Source organism: Sinocyclocheilus rhinocerous, unplaced genomic scaffold, assembly GCF_001515625.1.
Source record: "Sinocyclocheilus rhinocerous isolate Xijiao unplaced genomic scaffold, SAMN03320098_v1.1 scaffold1046, whole genome shotgun sequence".
Classification (NCBI taxonomy): domain Eukaryota; kingdom Metazoa; phylum Chordata; class Actinopteri; order Cypriniformes; family Cyprinidae; genus Sinocyclocheilus; species Sinocyclocheilus rhinocerous.
In genome coordinates this window covers 244,442-266,233 of record NW_015646218.1, presented here as the reverse complement: position 1 = coordinate 266,233, position 21,792 = coordinate 244,442, and the positions used below count along the sequence as shown (strand labels likewise).

At 36.2% G+C, this 21,792-nt stretch overlaps 1 protein-coding gene across 2 annotated transcripts in view; it reads right to left on the bottom strand.

Moving 5' to 3' along the window:
• Positions 1-4,646: 4,646 nt before the first annotated feature.
• deptor (DEP domain containing MTOR-interacting protein) overlaps positions 4,647-21,792 on the bottom strand; it is a 33,647-nt gene continuing 16,501 nt past the window's right edge. For both annotated transcript variants that reach the window (XM_016511106.1, XM_016511105.1), the window contains 5 exons: positions 19,089-19,271; positions 15,920-16,057; positions 10,511-10,581; positions 9,903-10,007; positions 4,647-6,295 (listed from right to left, as the gene is read on the bottom strand). In XM_016511106.1, the coding sequence (XP_016366592.1) occupies positions 6,167-6,295; positions 9,903-10,007; positions 10,511-10,581; positions 15,920-16,057; positions 19,089-19,271 (626 nt within the window). In that variant the 3' untranslated portion in view covers positions 4,647-6,166. The remainder of the gene's footprint in view (positions 6,296-9,902; positions 10,008-10,510; positions 10,582-15,919; positions 16,058-19,088; positions 19,272-21,792) is intronic.

The window sequence follows — 21,792 nt, the reverse complement described above, 5'->3', positions numbered from 1 at the left end:
ATATATAGTATATATATATATATATATATATATATATATATATATATACGCACACACACACACACACACACACACACACAAACTCTCTTAAAACTTTTTTTAAGGTTTTCAAACCTTAATTTGGGGAGGCAGACCTTTCAAATAGCCTACTCCATAATTGCACACTGGGTTCAGCTATCAGTTTCAATGTAAAAGCCTCAATATCTCAAAACAATGCGCTTCCATTCTCTTTTAAAGTACCTGTATTTTATATTGATCATCGTATTGTATTTCTTTGTGTTCTTTTCTCTCCCTAACACAGTGAGAAGAACTTCCAAACACCTTTCGGAAGAACTTTTTATCCTTTCAGTAACACCTGCACCTTCTTATATCAGTTCAAGCTGAGCAGAGAACAAAGCTATCCGTATTTACACAAGACTTGTTGAAAGGAGGAGATGTGAAAGATATGTGAGATTGTGCGTGAGATGTTTGTTACTGCGTGCAGGTTGCTGATTGGACAGAATCCAGAGTGCAATAGTGTCTACACTTCTATAGCCTAGTGTAGAAATCTACAAAAATGCCCTCTTATCATCATGGAGTACTAAACTGGTGTTCTTTTGCCCAAGGTTCTCCAAAGTTATAAAAGCTTAAAATGTGTGTAACCACATTCTTGAAATCCACATTCTGCTTGGTTATGGGGATGAAAGAATATTTGACTATTATTATTCATTATTTGATTGCCATGGGCCATCTGACTGGCAGCACTTCCCATGAGACCACAGATTTACAGTCTGAATGAACTGCTTCATTTGCATGACTAATATATAAATATATTACAAAATATATATATTATATATATAAACCTGTTATTATATTACAGAGATGATCAAGGGTTCATCAAACCCCACCATACGATCCTCCACCATGCTTCTGAAGGTTATAAGAGTATGCAAATGTCCTATATGTTTATGTTCACATGGTTGACTTCAGTGCAAACAAACGTGATTGGAAAATATAAATTTACAACCAATAACAAAATGCAAATATGTTTGAAAAGTGCATGAAGTGTGTTAAACTACTCTGAATCTCTCCTAAGGACAAGTCTTGTACTCTTGCTTATTGCTGAGCATTAAAGTACAGGAAAGTGTACAACACTTTATCACAAACCCATCCTTCAAAAGAAAGAGGACATTTAGATTTTGAAGAGAATCTTATAAACTTTCAAAAACGTCTTCACAGAATAAATGGCTCATTGAAAGCAGCCCAGCTTGCAGCGTATACAGCATTTATCAACTTCAATGTACAGTCAGCGCAGAACTGGAGCAGTGACACCTGGATGCGAGATGCAGTGGCTGTAAGCTCTTTAACTCTGAATGGCTTATTCCCAAATGACAAGGCCAAGCGTAATGAGGCATTGTGGGCTAATCAGTGGGTTCATTCAGAAGGCTCCAAAGGAACCTTATATTACTCAGCGACTTCTAATTAACCGTGGGATACGGCAAAAGATGATGGCGTGGAGGAGTCTGCGAGACCCTGGGGATACAGGAAAAAGCAGTTCACACAAGCAGATGCACGCTTGCACATAAAGGCAGTTTTCACACACACACACAAACACACACACACACACACACACCATGTTTGGATGGATTGAATTGTAGAGATGCACATCGTAACAAAATGGACACACCTCTCAAAGATGATCAAAGGTCTTTAGGAATAAAGAACACAAATATTCTCAGAGGCTTCACAGGGGTCACGGCCGTGGCATGGACTATTCCAGTGCATATCGATCTTTGAAATTCCAGTAGCTGTTTGGATCCATAAAGTGAATATGCCTGTCTCAGTGTTTATTTAATATGGCATCCCTTAGCAAACTGGGAAGGACATGAAATATGGCTCAAGTTTGCATATTCATATAAATCTGGCAGATTTCCAGACTCTTTTGAATAGTATGAAGGGGCTGATGAGCCATGCCCTTAAGGGGCAATTGTTATTTGCCCAGTCCTCTCAACTCGCCCGTGAGGAGGTTACACAAAAGATTCATCATTAACATAAAAGGTTAATATTTTCCACAGACCGTCTGTGAATGTAATCAGTGCACATAACTGCACTGTTGAACAGTGATATCTTGCATAAATGAGCTGGGCAATGTTCTATGCTCATAAAAGCGCAAGGGGTATGTGGCCTGTATAAGAGTAACGGCAATGTATGTAAGTTAAAATGAAGAAATGTATACAATGTATACAATTATATATAATGCAATTTAAGTCACTTTGGATAAAAGTGTTTGTCAAATGCATAAATGTAAGTATGTATGAATGAATGCATGAATTTTTTTTTCTGTTTTTGTTAAATAATTTTTTCCACTGATGCTATAAATGTGTGTGTGTGTTTTCGTTTTATATATATACTGTATATTTTGGAAACATGTTGGTCAGAGTTTTGAAATGGGACTGAGGGACTATCAAATAAGGAGCGGTTGGCATCTGATAAGATTCATCAGCTGTCACTGAACTGTGAAGCCTATTGAACTAAGAAAGCATTTAGACTCCCTTCCCCTCCCACTTCTGGGTATCATCATTGCTTTAGGACAGTGTTTCTCAACCCTGGTCCTGGGCGCCCCCCAACACTGCTCATTTTGTATGTCTCCCTTGTCTGACACACCCATTTCAGGTCCTGGAGTTTCTTCTAATGAGCTAATGAGTTGAATCAGGTGTGTTTGATTAGGGAGACACACCAAATGTGCAGTGTTGGGGGGCGCCCAGGACCAGGGTTGAGAATCACTGCTTTAGGACATTAAACCTTTGCATGGTCACTTGTGGCTGTTCTGAAGCTCTTGATTCACTTCAGCTTCATTTCTGCAGTTTAACAATGCACATGTTGCACTTCTGTTCTGTCACATAGTTTGTAGTCACCCATTAAATTAATTTGCAATAATCATGATTTATTTGTTCTGTTCTAATCACATCTTGTAAATCTTTCAGCTCTTTTCCTGACAGATTTGATTAACGAAGAAAATTATATACTTAACAATGAGTAGAGAAAAAAAATGAACTCAGTATTACTTATTAAACCCAGGTAACAGCCTCAGCAAGGGATGGTTGACTTAAGACAGAGGTTAAATGTCTGTTTGTTTGCTCTTACCTTAGTGTGCAGGGAATTACCCAAGATCCTCTTTTCAACACTCACAACTCACTTTGTCTACTCCTACAGCCAGAGCAAATTTAAGCTTTGCTTGAAGGGAAAGGGAGGAAAAATTAATGTGGTTGCATTATGTTTCATTCAGACAACAGGTAAGATTAATATACTAAAACAGAAGAGCACTTTAAAAGATCGTGGAAAGGCGCATTGCCTCAGTAGGAAGCATGTAGACAGGAAATGGAAAAACGTGGAACATTTATAACGTGGCGTTAACAAAGAAGATTACACAGTAGGTCAGTTGTTTAAAGGAATGTCGTCTTGACATTGTTCTGGCTGCTGACGATCAATATATATAACTTTTAATACAACGGAATTAAAGTGAAGTGAACGTCATATCAGAGGAGGCAAAGAGTAACACTGCCCTCTAGCGATACGATAAAGAACTGGACAATCAATTATGGGTCTACTGTTACTCCTAAACGACAAAAAAAAAAAAAAAAAAAAGACATTAAAATCTAACAGTAACAGTAAACGGTACATTTACCTCAACGTTTGGAGCTCGAAAATGAATAAAAATACGCAAAGTCTCGTTAACCAACAGGTGGCACTAGTAAACCTAAATAATTCAGGATGTCAACAGCATTAAGTTATCTCTGTACACAAAATGCATGTGGGAAGATACAGTTATTGTCTCTGGTTATGAATACATGTGGTATACAGTTGAGTAATACACATGGGGTCCAAAAGTCTGAGGCCGCACTGAAAATCTGGCATTCAAATTTTAATTAGAAGTAGCCTATACAGAATATTTTAGGTTTTATCACTAACCTGTGGAGTCCATGCCCGCTTGAAAATGTTACAATAAAATAATTAGTAATAAAATTTAATAGAGAGAGAGATTACGGATATGAATTATGTGGGTTTTAAGAATTGTGTGGTTTAAAGACACAGAAGACGGTTTTTAAATGAAATCAAGGCGTTTAATAAAACATTTATGAAAACACACTAATCATGATTTAAAGCTGCACAAAGAAATACTATGGTACCATGAGTTTACTCCTTGGGATAGTTTGCCCAAAACTTCTGTTGTGTTCAACAGAAGAAACGAACCCATCCAGGTTTGGAACAACTTGAGGTTGAGTAAATGTTGACAGAATTTTCATTTTTTGGCGGTGAACTATCCCTTTAAACAGACACATGTGCATTGCACTCAGCTGCACTGAACTCCAGTTTTTCTTTTTCAGAACAAAAGATAGAAGAACTGTAGAATTATTAGATTAGCTCAGACTTCCGGCAGTGAGGAAGATGTGCCACATATCTGGCCCAGTATTTAACAGACTACCTTGATGCTGATTGTCATTATCACCCCCAAAATCTTCAGCTATACTGTCTTTAAATGAGGACTTTACCTTTATTGATGTTACGTGACCATCTGTGAAAATTAGCAGCACAATACATGTCATTAAGGCAGAAGTTTCAAGCTTACTTCCATTAAAAACAAAAGATCATCATGCGACTCTTGTTTGTCATTCTCATTGATACAAATGAGTATCAATGCACAATAAGCAACCAGCAAAAAAAAAAAAGAAAGAAAAAAAATTCCACAGAGGAATATGTGGAAGATGAGCACATTATAGACATGTTTTGTCATGACATGTCTTACACAGATGCCTGCTTTGTACAATACACATGCATATAGGAGTTTGCATATACAGCACTACTGTATATTTCCAATTTGTCTAATAAATCCTTAGATAGAATTACAAATGTATTTCTTAAACTAGTTACATAATTTGGTGAGTGAATTCATAGACTGTTGTCTTATCGACTGATTTACTCTATAAAGACACTACATGACTATTCTACATTTTTCATGGCAGTAAGTTTTAAAGTTAAAAGAGTAAGGCCCGAAAAATACTCTACGCAAGTACATGAAAGCAGACTCGTATAGACACACAACTCAGTTTTGAGCATTGTTGTGTTCCGAAATGTCTCTGACCGTGACCACAATTCATAATTAGCGTTTTTTAGGCCACTTTTCTCTTTCATATCAACCTCTGTTAAAGTGGACCAAGAGTTTAAAGGTTTGAAGATAATCACTAAGCTGGTTAGTTAAAGTCAATAGCAACTTACCTGAAAAAAAACACATCCGGAATAATAATGCACATTATTAAATTGTCTGCGTTCTCAAACTTGTGTAAAGCACACAACATTTCTGCCGTAACTCTTTTATAAAATGATATTTTCAATGCTGTCATATAATATTAGCATTATACAGGTAACTACTGGCCTTTTTGATGGCATTTAGACAAAAGACAGAAACTTTAAACTACTTTCACAAGATACTTTTAAAACAAGACATGAGTTACAGTACAACAGCATCTTTCAGATGTGCGTAGCGTTTTAAACATTCACTCTCAAGTTTCACTTAAAGTCTGTAAGTGCTGTTGTTGGCTGTCCCCTGCATTTGGATGGATGTCAATATATATTATTTTACTAAGTCCCGGCAAGCATGACAGGGATAAAATAGTTATTTAAAACTAACCACACAATGTAATGCCATTAATTAACCAAAGTCAAAAAATACCTGATACAATGTTGTATTCCTTTACTCTCCAAATCTCACAGCCTAAACTCTAAATGATGAAACAGTCGTAAAAGAGCCCTGAATTGTGCACTCACCTGAATGGCACACATATATTAGTTTGGCACTGGTTCTGCAAACCTACCAAGAGTGTTTTAAATGCTTCGGTTCAGTTAAAAATGATATTTGGCAGCTGCTTTTCCCATAATCTGTCCAGTTACAGTCTTAACTGACATGGACCCGTAACAGTCAATGAGGAGCCAATGGGAGGCATGGATTTCAAAGCATGGATTAGTGTCATGCTCTTTAAGCTAATGGTTTGAATCAAAATGATGAACGGAATCAAGAGTTCACTTCTCTGAACATTCCATTGAATAGAACATTGACCCACTGAAGAAAGTCCAGCAAAGAGAAAGAGATAGAGAAGAACAGAAACACTAAAGAGCTGTTGTGAGCTCGTCTTCAGTATTCTGCTTTCTCCATAACCTCCATGAACACTGTTCTGGGGCCAGTGAGGATGAGGTTGCTGACAGTCCTGTAGTCCAGATTCTGCACATTCATTCCATTAACCGCCATCACAAACTGACACACCTGTAGAGATGAGAATGAGTAAACTGTAATGAGGCAAAACAACAAAACTTTTATGTTTGGTTACACTTGATACACCCTTTTTGTACTTTGATAAAGACATAAAAGTGCTGAAAAACAACATAATGAATATAGAGCATATAAACCACATATATGACACAATAAACGGATCATAATCTTTCTCAGAACAGCAACATGACACAATTACACCTTTCAGGAGAACAGTAAAGGAGTGCTTTTTAAAATCAGCTATATTAAATCTCGGAGAGGTTCTGCAAATGAATAACGTAATAGCCTTTATGTCCTTCCTGGTAAACCCGTAATGGCACTACCATCAGAAAGGAGTCATACCATTACCGTTATGAGCATCAAGGGATAAATAAGCAACATTTGAAAGCTTGCCATTTTGCTTAATTGTCAGCATGTGTTCAAAACATCTGTTTTGGCATCATTTGTTCACTGGTGCATGTGTACAACTCAGCAGTTGTAATCTTTGTGCTAAGAGGTACACCCTAAAAACAAATGCTTGGCTCAGTTTACATCCGTCTTTTTGAGTTATGACAGCTTCTAATGAAATTATGTTCAACCAACAGGAACTTAATCACTTGTAGCATAAACACCATTTTTTAAGCCATTTGTAGCATAAACACCATTTTTAATCTTAAAAATGAAATAGTTCCAACTAGTTTTAATATAATTCACTCATAAATTGAGTGGTGCCCTCACTGCCCTGGAACCAACTGATCTTATTTTTATCACTTCAAAATAACAGCTAGTATAGCACATCCTAAATGTAGCTAATTTTGCATGTAAATTTATTGAACAATTAAGATATTACTTGTCAGTGGCATTAAGTGTTTGCTCATAGAGCAACATACAGTGTAGTCTATACCTTTATGTAACCTAACCACAAGCTGTACTCTTCAGCACAATGGTAACCACAAAAACTTAAAAGAACAGAACCTATTTAAACATAACAGAATTAAACACTAACAGGTCTTTCCCTTTTCTAAAATCAAATAAAATAACACTTTGTTTCAACATTTATTCTACTTTATTATATATAATAAATAATAAATCTAAATGCAACAATGTTCATTACAACAAAAAGATGACACCGAGAGCAGGGCAGGTGCAGCATTACAGCCTCTGTCTTTAAATAGCAGAACGGTTTTAGCTCAGAAACAGACTAAGCACATTCTCAGTCTGCAAACATGACCATATGTAATGAGCATTCAGAAGTGACGCTGAGGGAGTAGTTTTTTTGTTTTTGTTTTTTAAGTTGCATAACCATAATGGTTCATTATGGGTGTAAATTAGGGTCACTGTTTAAATGGCAGGTATTATTCCATCTGTCACTACTGTAAATTAGACACACACACATCCAGTATGCATGAAGAAACATCTGGAAAACAGGCTATATTTTGAGTGTTCTTGAGGTGAATGTACTCACATCAGCAACCAAAGAACATTATGATTTCTCCACTCCGTATGATTGCTTATGATTGCTTTACTCAGTGTACTGTGCTTAAGGTCAAACCTAAATGACTGTGGGTAGGTTAGTGTAGTTGAGTATTTTGTAATCTCTATCATCTCTATCTATCTCTATCTCTTAGATCATAATCTAGCATTAACTTAAAGGAATAGCAATGTAATATGGCAAAACTAAACCCTGTACGAGCACTATTTCATAAAAAGCACTTTCCCTCAAAGGTGCGGTCACAGTGAAATTTTGGTGAAAAAAAATCCATTGTTTATTGTCAATAGTGTAGCGATTTATGATGCACAGCTCACACAGAAGTCACCTTCAAAACCAAGAAGCTTTCCGTTGGCCAGCATGGTAAATTTGCATGACCTACTTGACCCGGTGCAAAATCAGTGTAAAATGAAATATGAAATATGAAATTCACAATCACGTGGCTTTCTATTGAAATTATTGGATTTCGCCCATGAAAAACATTATTAATTATTAAACATTAGTAATCCACAACCTCAAGCAAATGGTCCTGGAGCTCAAGCTTTCAGTCGCATGATGACATATGCGCGATATAATATAAACCGACTAAACCCAATATATTGTCAGGAGCTGCAGGTGTTAATTTTGCATTATAATGTACCTGCAGAGCTGGGTAGTAACTGATTACATGTAATCAGATTCCAAAAAATAAGTACTTGTAATTAGATTAAATTACATTTTTAAAAACTCGTAATCAGACTACAGTTACTTTTTTATTGATTACATGATTACATATTATTTACACAATAGCAATAAATTCTTCATAATTTATTGATTCTCCATCATTCTTCTTTTTCATCTTTTAAATGTTCCTTTCTTAATTAGCCTATATAAAATAGCTTATATACATTCAGAAAGTTTTCCAGTTTTGTGGACATTCACACAAAGACCAGTCACTAGTCAGTTAGCTATACTGTACAGCATTTGACCACTAGATTTACAAAAATCATTTCAGGTTTAAGAAGTGTTTCAACATTGCATTAACTACTGATGAACACATTGATTTTTTATTTGAATTATCACTCAGTAGGTTATTTAACCATGTATTACTATTGTCTTTGGAAGGCTTTTGTCTTTTAAAATGCACAAATTCACATTATTTCTTATTTAAGTGTAATGCAGGCATTCACAAACATTTTTGTCATCTGAACCTCTTTCACCAAATATATTTACTTGAAGTACCCCTGACATTTTAAAATAAAGCAATAAGCCCCAAGAAGCCGTGGTTTCTCCGCTTCGTGTCGTGAATATTTTAATAATTAAGTATCACATTTGCATGTTCACGGTTCTCTAACATTGGTTGATGGTCACATGACACGCATTTTTTAGTAAGTGTTTTATTTTGATTTGTTATTTTAAAATGATTTATTTTAATGTTACATTTTTATGATTTAATTAATTTTTAGCTTTTCATTAAACTCACAAACCCCCTCCAGTTCCTTTACGAACCCCAGTCTGGGAAACCTTGACGTAATGTAATGTTTAATGCACTTCATGTTGTTAATTACAACGAATGGAATATATTTTCTTACTCTTTGTATTTTTATATACATATGGTACAACATGATTCTATTTAAATCAATGTGATAAATGAGTTTGGTCAAAAGTAATCTAAAAGCAATCAAAAAGCTCTGATTATATTACCTAAAATGTGTAATGTAACTACAATTTTTGTCATGTAATTTGGAATCAGTAATGGACTACATTTAGTAAGTAATCTACCCAGCTCTGTATAACTGTACCTATTTTATCGACTCTCAAAATGACGGCACCCACTGACTTGCATATTACAAATGACCAAGGATCATGGGTTCATCTAAAAAATTATCTTTTGTGTTTTACTGAAGAAAGTCGCCTACATCTTGAATGGCCTAAGGGTGAGTAAATTAACAGCAAATTTTCATTTTTGTATGAACTATCCCTTAAAGAGCCATCGGAGTGGGTTGTGTCCATTTATCGGTTATTGGCCATACCTTGAAAATAACTATTGGCTTATTAGTTTGCATCCCTGTAAAATGGGACAGAATAGAATAAAATATGGACATAATGTTTTCTCACTACAATCAATTTCCTTTTGCAGGATGACTACTGTACCTTCATTCCCACTGCTGCAGCGGGTCCGCCAGGGTCCACTGCCTGGATGTGGCAGGGTTTACTTCCTCTCACCACGAATCCCCAGCCCACTGCGTCTCCCACAATCTGCAAACACATACATCCAAACACATTAACTTAAGATTGTGTATATATATATATTTGGTCATTTAAAAAATTCAATTCAGATGTCAGTACTGCAGTGGTGGAGCAATATGGTTTAAAAATGGTTGTCAGAGCATATTGTTATATATTGTTGTGCATATTGCATTCAGCACTGATTTTAAACGGCACTATCAGTGGATACAATTTATTCATAATACATGACAAGAATCATGTAATACATGACAAGACACAGTTAGGTACATGACAGCTGAATTTCAAAGGCTCCTAAATTGCAGTTGGAGTTTCCTGTTGATCAAGTTGAGGGTTAGAATCACCGCCACATGCATCTGAGGAAAAACTTCCTCTCGCTATTTTTAGTTCTGAACTTTCTCAGAACCAAACATAGTAAATTATGCAATTAGAGCTTGGAGCCTGAGCACATTTGGCAGGAGTGTGTGTGTGTGTGTGTGTGTGTGTGTGTGTGTGTGTGTGAGTGAGTGACTTACTGTGAATGTCTTCTTTATGTAAGGTCCACCAGGAGCCTGAAGTTCCTCTGGGCTCACTTGTCTCTTCAGCACTGTAAATAATATACACACAATGTTCCTCAGTCATGAACTCTAGGCCCATTTTCATGACAGTAAAACATCATGTGACTATTTAACACATGGTATAAAAGAATCAGGTTTCTCTATTCACTGCAACAACAATGAGTTTGATTCACTATTAATTCATTACTTTACTCCTTGCATTATGTAATACTGCAGTCCATAATCCCTCATTTAAAAAGTCGACATCAAAACATCCTGAAAAAAAAGTACTTCTTCAGAGACACAGTGAGAAAGACAGTAATTAAGCTGTAACGAAGGTTTGTGTTTAGTGAAGTAATGAGGTTGTGGCATCACTGTGATGGTCTAATTTAGCACAAGAGGTTCTAATCAGCCTGATCTCTTCATCAGTAATGTAATAAGTGAGCCAACACTGAACCACTAGGTCACAATCCAGGATCCAACTCCACAGCTACTGACAAATACTGACTACTACAATTTATAGAGTAGTAACAAGGACATTGCAAATATCAAAAAAGGTAGAGTCTACAATGAATATTAATTCAATGAATATAGAAACAGTTATTTTCAATTATAATAATATTTTACAATATTACTGTATTTTGATCAAATAATTTCTTATTTATTGGCTTATTCCTAAAATATTGCCTTGCAACACTCAGTAAACAAGTTAGTATCAATCGCAAGATGAAACTTGTATGTTGATCTCTGATCATATGTACATGGACAATTTTAAATTTTATAAAATAAAAAAATATATTTCGTTTTTGTTAAAAACTAAATAAAATAATCCGTATTAATCATCTAAATTTAGAAAGCAGAATGAATATTGAAACTGTAATAATATGAAAAATAAAGAAAATATGGTTAAAATATTTAATTAAAGTTGACTTTGATACAGACTACGTATTTGGTGTGTATTTGTCAAGTTTGGGTCTTGACAGACAAGATCACTATTAATGGCAAAAAATGAAAAGCATGCAAGCTAAGAATGACATTAGGGTGAGTAAACAAGGACAGATGTTTGTTTTAGGGTGAACTATCCGTTTAAAGAACATCCACTGTATGTGTGCATATAGGGAACACAAGGCCATGTATTTTCTTAACTACGAGGCCCTTTCCATTTCCCTTTCAAAGTCACTCTGTACATGCCTGAAAAATTTCGCACACAATGCCACATCCTTTATAACGCAGGGAGAAAGGATTATGTGTGTGTGTGTGTGTGTGTGTGTGTGTGTGTGAGAGAGAGAGAGAGAGAATATTTATATAACATGCCAACAAAAAGTGTATAAGTATCGTGCCTCAATGTGTTTCTCTCATTCTCTCTCATTCACTTTTTCATTTTTTTCTTATCCATTTTGGGAGGTGACCTCAATAATCCCAGGACTGGATGAGAAAATTGACCAATCAGAGGCAGGCAACAGCCCTGCCAAACCCAGAACATGGAAAAGCAGCCTATTTTCTTCACAAATTCAAAATGTACAACATGTTATAATGCTGAATGCTCTGATGACAGATTGCATTTTGGATCTACGTTATTGTTGGACAAAAAACAGGTCTGGTTTCAACAGTGGGCCTCACTGTACTGGGGCAGTGCAGAGTGGGAGCTGTGCTGTGGTAAAGTGAAGGCTGAGTCATGTGCTAGGTGTGGAATGCTTCATTGCAGGCATGCTTTAGGCTCGCCTTGGATCGCCATGGAGGCCAATGTTCTAATTTGGTGGTGGAAGAGGAGGAAGAGAAGGAGGAGGACCCTGAGTTTGTGCGTATAAAATGTCCTTCTGTCTCTCTGCCTTCTGGCTGTGCTCCTTGCCTTTCCTGAAGGGGACGATGTGTTCTTGCCAGGCTCTCTCATACACATACACACATAAACACACATAAACACACACACACACACACACACACACACACACACACACACACTACTCGTGTACTACTAGTGTTCAAAGTTCTCAGCTTGAGAGTTTTTATGGGTCAGAGAGTTTACTACACACACAAACACTCACTCAGATTAGGAGATAGAGTTGGATAAAACAGATTGAGATAGTAAAATAAGGGTAAAGAGAACATGTATTTTACAATCAGTTCCAATTATTTTTTCTCAGATTTATTTGTTATTAGTCACTGGGCAGTGATAGACAACATCATCGAGTAATCAAGATAACACCTTCACTCACCCTGAGAGGAGCTTCAATATAATGTGAGATCAAGGGATTGCTCACCCAAAACTGAAAAGTCTGTCATTATTTACTCATTCTAAAGCTGTAGGACTTTTTTTCTCGATGAGCACAAAAGGAGAAATTTTATTTAATAAATATTATATATAGAAGCCTACTGAAGTCATACAATCGACACACTTGTGTTTTGTCTCAAATGGCATTGTCGTACCGGTACCATAATTGAACCCCATACCACTTTGATAGTACATTTTGGAGATTTGGTGGAGGGAAACATTATTTAAGGAGTAATTGATGACGGCTCTTTGAATTATTAGAAAATAATGCACAGCCCAGGTGGTGATGCGGCTACGACACGAAGCGTCAGATGTGTGTGTTATTTTCTAATTATTCAACGGACCAGAGTCAATTATTCCCCTTAAACTACGGTTACCACACCTAAAGACATTGTTCAGATGATGTATTTCAAGACATTCGTCAGGTTTTTGTTCTTAAAATGCTCTTGCGTGTAGAACTAATGTCTTAAGCATTTCATCCCACGCTTCCAAAACGTAACTTTAATGCAACTTTGCTAATTCCAAAACGGAATTTTAGACTTAGTAATGGAGGCTTGAGCCGTTGATAGTAGACTAATGCAGTTAATAATTAAGTTATTAGAGAGAGAGAGAAAGAATTACGCGTGTGTGAATTACCTCTGAGTTTGTGCATCTCAACAGTGTTCGGCAGCAGCGTCTCTACTATTAGCGAAACTGTAAGTTCATCTGTTTCAAGAACAGCACTGTATTACCTTGCTAGTGAGAAATGTTCTGTAGCTTTTAAGTTCATATTTATTTTATTGATAAAATGTTCAGAGCAGCGCTAACAACACGTTTCTGTGTGGTGTGTGTCTGTACTGTATGTGTGTGCGTTTGTATGGGAGAGAGAGCGGGAAAACGACAGCAGTGCTTTCCGTACATTGCTTGGTCAGTGTCATTGTGGGTTTTGGTTCTTTTGCTGTTGTAGGCTGCAAGGACTGTTGAAACTGAAATCATTTGGCGAAGTGATATGGACATGTAAGGCCTGCCTGGAACTACTTTAGCCGTCCATTTCCCAGAAAATAATTGCACACCTTAGAACGTTCGTCAACCAATCAGATTCAAGCGTTCAACAGCCCTGTAGTATAACAAAGAATAATGATTGGATTTCGCCTACAAAATTTCAGAGAGCAACGGTGAATGTGACCACACTATTACAATACCAAGGAAATTCGGAACTATTGATCTACCGTGTGAACTATTCCTTTTAATATAATCTTGTTAACTCATTCTTCTGATACAAGTTAACAAGAAGAATCTCTGTCAGAGGGGTGAAAAAGTTCATGGGAACTACACGGCCGACGCCTCTCAGAATTACTGTCAACAAACACAATTACAGTGGAGGAAGGCCAAACGGAACAGAGGGAGAACTAGCTGATGTGGCTTTATGGCCTGAAAGCACACAAACACACAACCTTCTGACCCACCCACGGAGCTCTTTAGAAACACAGTAGACGTCTAACGGTATCTGCTGCAGATATACGACACGCTCTACACAGCATGTTCTGTTAAAGGAACAGTAACACACCACAAACAAATCCTTGAGAAAGCTAAAGCAATCCTTACAACCCTCTACATTGCGAGTAAATCACTCGCATATGCGACTAAATCTTACTCTGGGCGACTAAATAATGTCTAACATTAGCCATTGGCTGATACATTCTTAGATTTTACACGCCAGTATGTGTGTGAGAGGCGTTCAACACAGATTTTCACTCGATAAACACGCTGACTGAGCGCTTGAGAGTTTCACTCTCCGTCAAACGATCTGTACTATTTTGATGCGCTCAATGGATCATGTCATGTACTCAATGGATGCGCAGTATGTAGCACGCAGCGCACCTGTATTTGACGTACCGTAAACTAGTGTGAAGGCACACGACTCGCCGTCGCTTTACTGATAGCGCTGTGTTTCTCACACATGCAAAGAGAGAGAGCGAGAGTCTTGCATACCACGCTGAATCGACGCGCTACATGTAAACCATATTCTTTGTTGTATTTTCCTGTCAAAATAACAGAGTTCATTTAGAATTACTCAGTTTTTAAGAACAAGCAGAAGATATGCCGGTTTCTCAGCAGTGGGCGGAGCTAATGCGCAAACAGCTCTTGTTGGCTGGCGCTCATCTATTACCGTCCCTGTTTTGATTTCAGCAAATCAGTTCGAGCTTGTAAAACTGTTATAAAAATAAAGTAAACAAAGTTTTTTTTTACTTTTGAAATGGTAAAAATGCAGAAAGTGTTCTGTGAGGGGTAGGGTTAGGGGTAGGGGTGGGTTTAGGTTAAAAAGTGTATAACTATCTGTATATAAGAACAGTAGAAGTCTATGTAATGTCCCCATTTAGATAGCTAAGTAAACGCGTGTGTGTGTGTATGTGTGTACAGGTATATATGGTTTATGAGGACACAAATGTGTATAATGACATGGGTACTACAACGTAAACATGGTTTATGAGGACACTTCCTGTGTCCCCGTAAAACAAAAGGCTTAAAAAACATACAAAACGGTGTTTTATGAAATTCAAAAATTGCCAGCAGTTTCCTGTGAGGGGTAGGTTTAGAGGTGTAGGGTTGGTGTAGGGCAATATAAAATACAGTTTGTACAGTATAAAAACCATTACGCCTATGGAGGGTCCCCGTAAACCACAAACACAAGTATGTGTGTGTGTGTGTAAAATAGTATATCAGTCTGGCAAGTAAACAAAAAAATTTACTAGCCAATGGCGATTATATTGCCACGATGTGCGTAGAGGGTTGCCTTAGCAATTCATCATTTCGGATCATTTCACCTATGAGCCCACAAAGAGCAGCATGTGGTTACGGAATCTCAGTAAGCCGTCTGCGGCTTGACAAATGCACAGTGCTATAAGAAGTAGGGCCATTTGATTTAACCATAAAAAGAGAGCAGAGTGTAACAAGTGCTAAAGCTAACGCTAGTTGGCATGCTAATGTAAACATGAAGGTTAGGAAGTGTCAAGACAGCAAGAAATCAAAACTGACCTGATTTGCCTACTTAAAGATGATGTGCGTCATTTTTTGTGTTGAAATACCCAAATTAGTTGACATATATGGAGTGTTTGAGCACAGAAGGGGGCTTTTCTTACCAGACTTTGGGTTGCAGAGCACAGGGGGGCTGCTGCTGAGTGTGGGGCTGCTGCTATAGTAACCGCTGCTGCCACAACTACTGCTCATACTGCTCCTCCGTACAGCCGACACCACCTTTATCTCTTTAGTGGGGCTCACTGAGGGGAAGGAGATTGAGAAAGACAGAAATAAGGTTAGATAGACTTGATAAGAGCAAGTGAGAGAGAGAGAATAGAGATCAGTTAAAATACACACGCAACACTTCTCCCAGCTCAAAATATCATTCCAATAGTGCAGTGTAGATAATGTTATGGAATGTAAACATCCATTTTGTGTGCATTTACTAACTGAAATAACAGTTCAGACGAAGGCCTAACATCTGTTAGTGTTGTTTTTTTAACTTTAAACCGCATAAACACATTTCATTACACCAAATACACAAAATAATGTTCTTTTTAGCAGCATCATATGACCCCTTTAACATAAATGTATTGTATGGCAAAAAGCATCAAATAAAGAACACACATACAGGTTTATAGCTAGCTATCAAAATAGACATACGTTAGACTTCTAGCTTTATATAGAGCTAATTATAGATAAACGTTAACACTACCACTCTTCACATTTTTATAACTAAAAAAAAAAACTGTACTTTATTAACTTCGGGTACGATGTCAAACTAGAATGTGAAGAAAGAAATTAATGTTAATACAAATAAATAAAATGTATAGAAATTATCAAAATATTTCATGTTCATTTATTCTTAGAAAAGTAAGTCTTTTTAAACATCAGTTAAATAAATGGCTAATCATTGGTCAACTGAAAATGCTTTATTTATTTACAATTTTATTATAAAGTTATAAATTTTTATTTTAGTATATAACTAAATAAATCCATAAATATAAATAAGAAAATAAATTAATAAATAATTCCATCTTATTTTTTTCAATATTTTATTTATTTTGAGTAATATCATTGTGAAATTATAAATAATAACAAATAATTAATAAACAAATTATACTGTCGTCTAAAAAAAAACACTGATTATATTGCCATCAAAACATGCAGTAAAAAATAAAAAGTGTTGTGTACTAATCTACCTGATTGGCAGTTATAAAACTTGAATTTATGCACTTATACAAAGGCACACCATACATATAGTACACACACCACAGGCGCATGGAAAATTAGAGTTCATATTTTATTCCGCTCTAAGAAGAGGAACCAGAGAGGCCCAGTCCCAAGACGCACTGAACTAACTTCCTCTACTGACTCGTGATACTGAATCTACAGGCCAATACTGAAAAACACTTGATCTGAAACTGAATCTGAGTTTACATTTACTATAGTTCATTATTCAACATGATTAAGGGCTATATTCTAGCTTTGTCTAGTATAATACTATGTGTTAAAACACTAGCATGAATCTAAATTTTGTAAATCTAAACAAAAGAGAAAAAAAAGCAGTTTGAAAAACTGAGGGTACATATATAATACTGAGTAATATTGACAAATTAACTAAAATGGAATATTAAAAATGGAAAACTGGGCAAAAGGGACATGTTACACTTGCTTGTCTTTGCATGTTCACCTTTCACATACTTCAGATCTGGCACATTAAAGGGTTAGTTCACCCAAAAATGAAAATTAGCCCACAAATTATTCACCCTCAAGGCATCCTAGGTGTATATGACTTTCTCCTTTCAGACGAATCCAGTCGGAGGCACTCAGCGGGTATTGCATGCATCAGTCCAAAAGAAGTTCAATAAAAAGCGCCCATCCATAAAAAGAAAAAGTGTCTCACACGGCTCCGGGGGGTGAACAAAGGCCTCCTGTAGCGAATCGATGCGTTTAAAAAATACAAAAACGCATCGATTCGCTACAGGAGGCCTTTGTTCCCCCCTCCGGAGCCATGTGAGACGTTTTTTTTATGGATGGGCGCTTTTTATTTAACTTCTTTTGGACTGATACATGCAACACCTGCTGAGTGGCATTAAACAGCTTGAAAGATCAAAGACAATTCTTCCTCTACTGGATTCGTCTGAAAGAAGAAAGTCATATACACCTAGGATGACTTGAGGGTGAGTAATTTTAAATTTTTGTGGGCTAATTTTCATTTTTGGGTGAGCTAACCCTTTAACTCCCTCAACAAGTCTGAAAAAATCTGTGGAGATCAGAAACTACAACCTTCCCTATTTGAACGCATTTAATACTTTGAGTACAAAAACTCTGTGAACCCTCACCTGAAAGCTATAGTAAGCACACATAAGCATTCACAGGCTGTAAGAACAACTAAAAATAAAACTGTCAATCAAAATGGTGGATTGAGGACTAGTAAAAGCTTTTCGTAGTGTTCATTTAATGCTGTATTCGTCTGTCACAATAATACAATGTCTTTGAAAATATTAATTTAGGGACTTTTGCTTCATTGTGATTTATTTGTGCTTACGCTTGATTATAATGTAATGCATTTGATTATTTGAAATAATAAACATCTATTACATATTTTATTAAATATTATTTTTTTTTAAATTCAATATTAAAAAATTATAAATTGATATTCAGTGCAGTACTTGCCTGTCACAGTAATGTAATGTATTTGAATAATCTTCATTTATGGGCTTTTTTGTCATCAAATATTAATGTATGCAATTCACTGGATTTATTTGCTTATATGCTTGCACATAATGTAATGCATCTCATTATTATAATATTTGAGAATGTATTACATGTTATTAGACATTTTATTACATATTAAATATTATTAAAAATTATTGAAAATTATTTTATTATTTATATTCAAAATATTATTATTTTTTTAAATCAATTGACACTAGCGAGTCTCCTTTCAACTTATTAGATGTTTGTACTCAAATATAGCACTTCAAACTGAAAGCAATGTTTTCCAGATGATGCACTTCTTCACATGTGAGCTCACGGTGTGTCCTTTCAGCAACTTCCTTACTACATTGAAATTGATTTTGGTTGTCCTTCATTATCTACACGTGCAGTGCATCAACAGCAAATTAAAATGCATGAGACCACATCCAGAAGTTCATTGTCTACCTGCCACTGTAAATGACCACAGCTGTGTCCACTAAATCTAAAAATCAATATCACAAACTACTGGGTGTAATGAACACCGTTGTGCACGCATTCTACAGATTACCTTTATGATCGTGGACTAACCTGAAAGGAAGCTGGTGTTTCCCCCCTCAGAGCCCTGTTTGCGCAGACAGAAAGGGCTGTCATGGTTCTCCGGTATGCTGCGACAACGCTCGTTCAAAAGCTCTATCAGTCGCCGCCTCCGCCGGAAATTCATCCTGAATTGGTAAAGCAGTCCGCCATCCACAAAATGGTGCTTGTTAGAAACTAGGGAGAAAAAATTAGAAATGCATAAAGAGAAGAGGTCATATGTCAGTTTACTGGGATTGAAGACGTGATCTGTCAAGCCACAATGGTCTAAAATCTAGAAGTGAAAGGCAAAAAAATACAAAAGTCAACACAATATTAATATTTTGGATTTTAACTTTAAGGCTTTTTTTAATTGAAGTAAAACATTTATTTACTATTAATTTCATTAATTGGGCAGAAGTGGCAAAATAGCAGAAAAAGCTGAAGTCTCTTCTTATTTAATCTTTTTGTGCTAGAAGCAGGAAAACCAGTCTAACCAGGTCTAAGTACTGTGTGTGTTTGTGTAAGAGGTGCACATCCCATCTTAGAATCCCATCCCATAATCCTATGCAGGAGTATAATAGAGCAATTCTAAACTCCCTTCTTGCATAATATCCCATGAGTCATCATGTTTCAAACACAGCATTTAGTTTCACATGACAGCTTTAACTTTCTACTGTGTTCTGCCATGTCAATATTTCAAAGACAAACAGTAGGAAAAAATCTATATGACATTCCACCTTTCACTAATATAAAATATTGAGTAACTATGCTATCAATACACAATAAAATATTGAGATTTCTAAAAAACTGGAAAAAAGATTTAAAACAAGCAAAATCAAACAGTTATGCTATGGGCAATGAAGCACAGTGGATGCATATGATTTGTGGTGCAGAGGAATGCAGATGAATGTGTGTGGGAGAGAGAGAGCTGAGCTAGATGAGCTAAACACTACCTCATTGTCTGACTATCACTACATGGCTAGTCTTGCAGAACAAGTGATTTGCCTTTATGCAAAAATTCTGGTCCATTTTCCGGCTTACTCATGTAAAGTGGCCACAGTTTTCTATTTTATAGCACATTATAGAGACATAAAAGCACAGAAAAATATAAAAATTAAAAATGACATGCCATGACATATAAATTCACAAATAAATGTCAAAAGGCAAAATAAGAATGACATACATATGCACTACTGTTCAAGAGTTTAGGATCAGTAAGATTTTTACTGATTTTTGAAGTATCTTATGCTCATCAAGGCTGCATTTATTTGTACTATTGTAATAATATTATGAAATATCACATAATATTGTGAAATATTATGATTTTCTATTTTAATATCCCTTAAAATATAATTTATTCCAGTGGTGGTGAAGCTGAATTTTTATCAGCCATAACTCAAGTCTTCAGTGTCACATTATTCCTTCAGAAATCATATCAATATGCTGATTTATTAACAATGTTGGAAACAGACGTGCTGCTTAATATTTTTTTGGGAACCTGTGATAATTTTTTCAGGATTCTTTGATGAATAAAAAGTTAAAACATTACAGCATTTATTCAAAATAGAAATCTTTTCATCTAAATGACATTCAGGGGTGGGTTCACGTCATATTCTTGATAGTCTATTATTGTTGTTGTTGTTGTTGTTGTTGCACTGTGGGACACAAGGAACTAGGGGAAGCCATTTCATTGCACTACATCACATGTAATATGTATGTGTCAAATAAAAAACCTTCAACATTTGGTTAATCTGAAGCAGAGCAAGAACTGTTGTAACACTGCTGAAACGGGTAAAAAATACTGATTTGTCTTTTCATTTAGAATTTCTATACAAATTAAATAAACATTGATTATTTGATAGACATAACTCAGCATTAAAATCTAGCTTCTTTAGCTCAAATCATGCTAAAAAAAACTTGCGTTATCACTAAGCTAAACCCTCCACTCACTGAGTCCTCCTGAACAAAACTCCCACACATACAGCTGGGCACATTCATCCACATTCATCCCACAGGCAAAAGCAGGAAAAGCAGAGAACATGCTTTCTGGTTGGAGAGATCACTGCCGTCTCCACCCTAACGGAGGGGGAATGAGTTCATATGTGTAATTTTTCATGCTTATTCGTTGTACAACTGTGCAGTGCAACTTTCACTAGCTGCGATACACTGACAACAGATTTACACATGCTTCTCGACACAGTGCAGTGCAATTCACAATCAAGCTCAATAGTGTTGGGCGATATGCTCCTTAGTCATATCGTCAGCCTGTGAGATCGCCGATACATGATATTATCATGCTCATTTATTTAAAGGGGTCATATGACTGTCATATGATTATTTGGTGTATTTGGTGTAATGAAATGTGTTTATGCGGTTTAAGGTTAAAAAAACACATTATTTTCCACATACTGTACATTATTGTTTCTCCTCTATGCCCCGCCTTTCTTAAACGCTCGATTTTTACAAAGCTCATCGTTTTGAAAAGCGAGGTGTGCTGTGATTGGCCAGCTATCTAGTGCGTTGTGATTGGCCGAATTCCTCAAGCGTGTGACATAAATGTTACGCCCCTTACCATACTGTGATGCCGTTTCCCGGCGCGACGAGACAAAAACAATAAAACCCATTATAAACGAGACATTTGTTGCATCCAGTGGGGACATAATTACGGATTATAATGACTTATACTGTCTTTTTACACGTTGCGTTGCATCGCGCC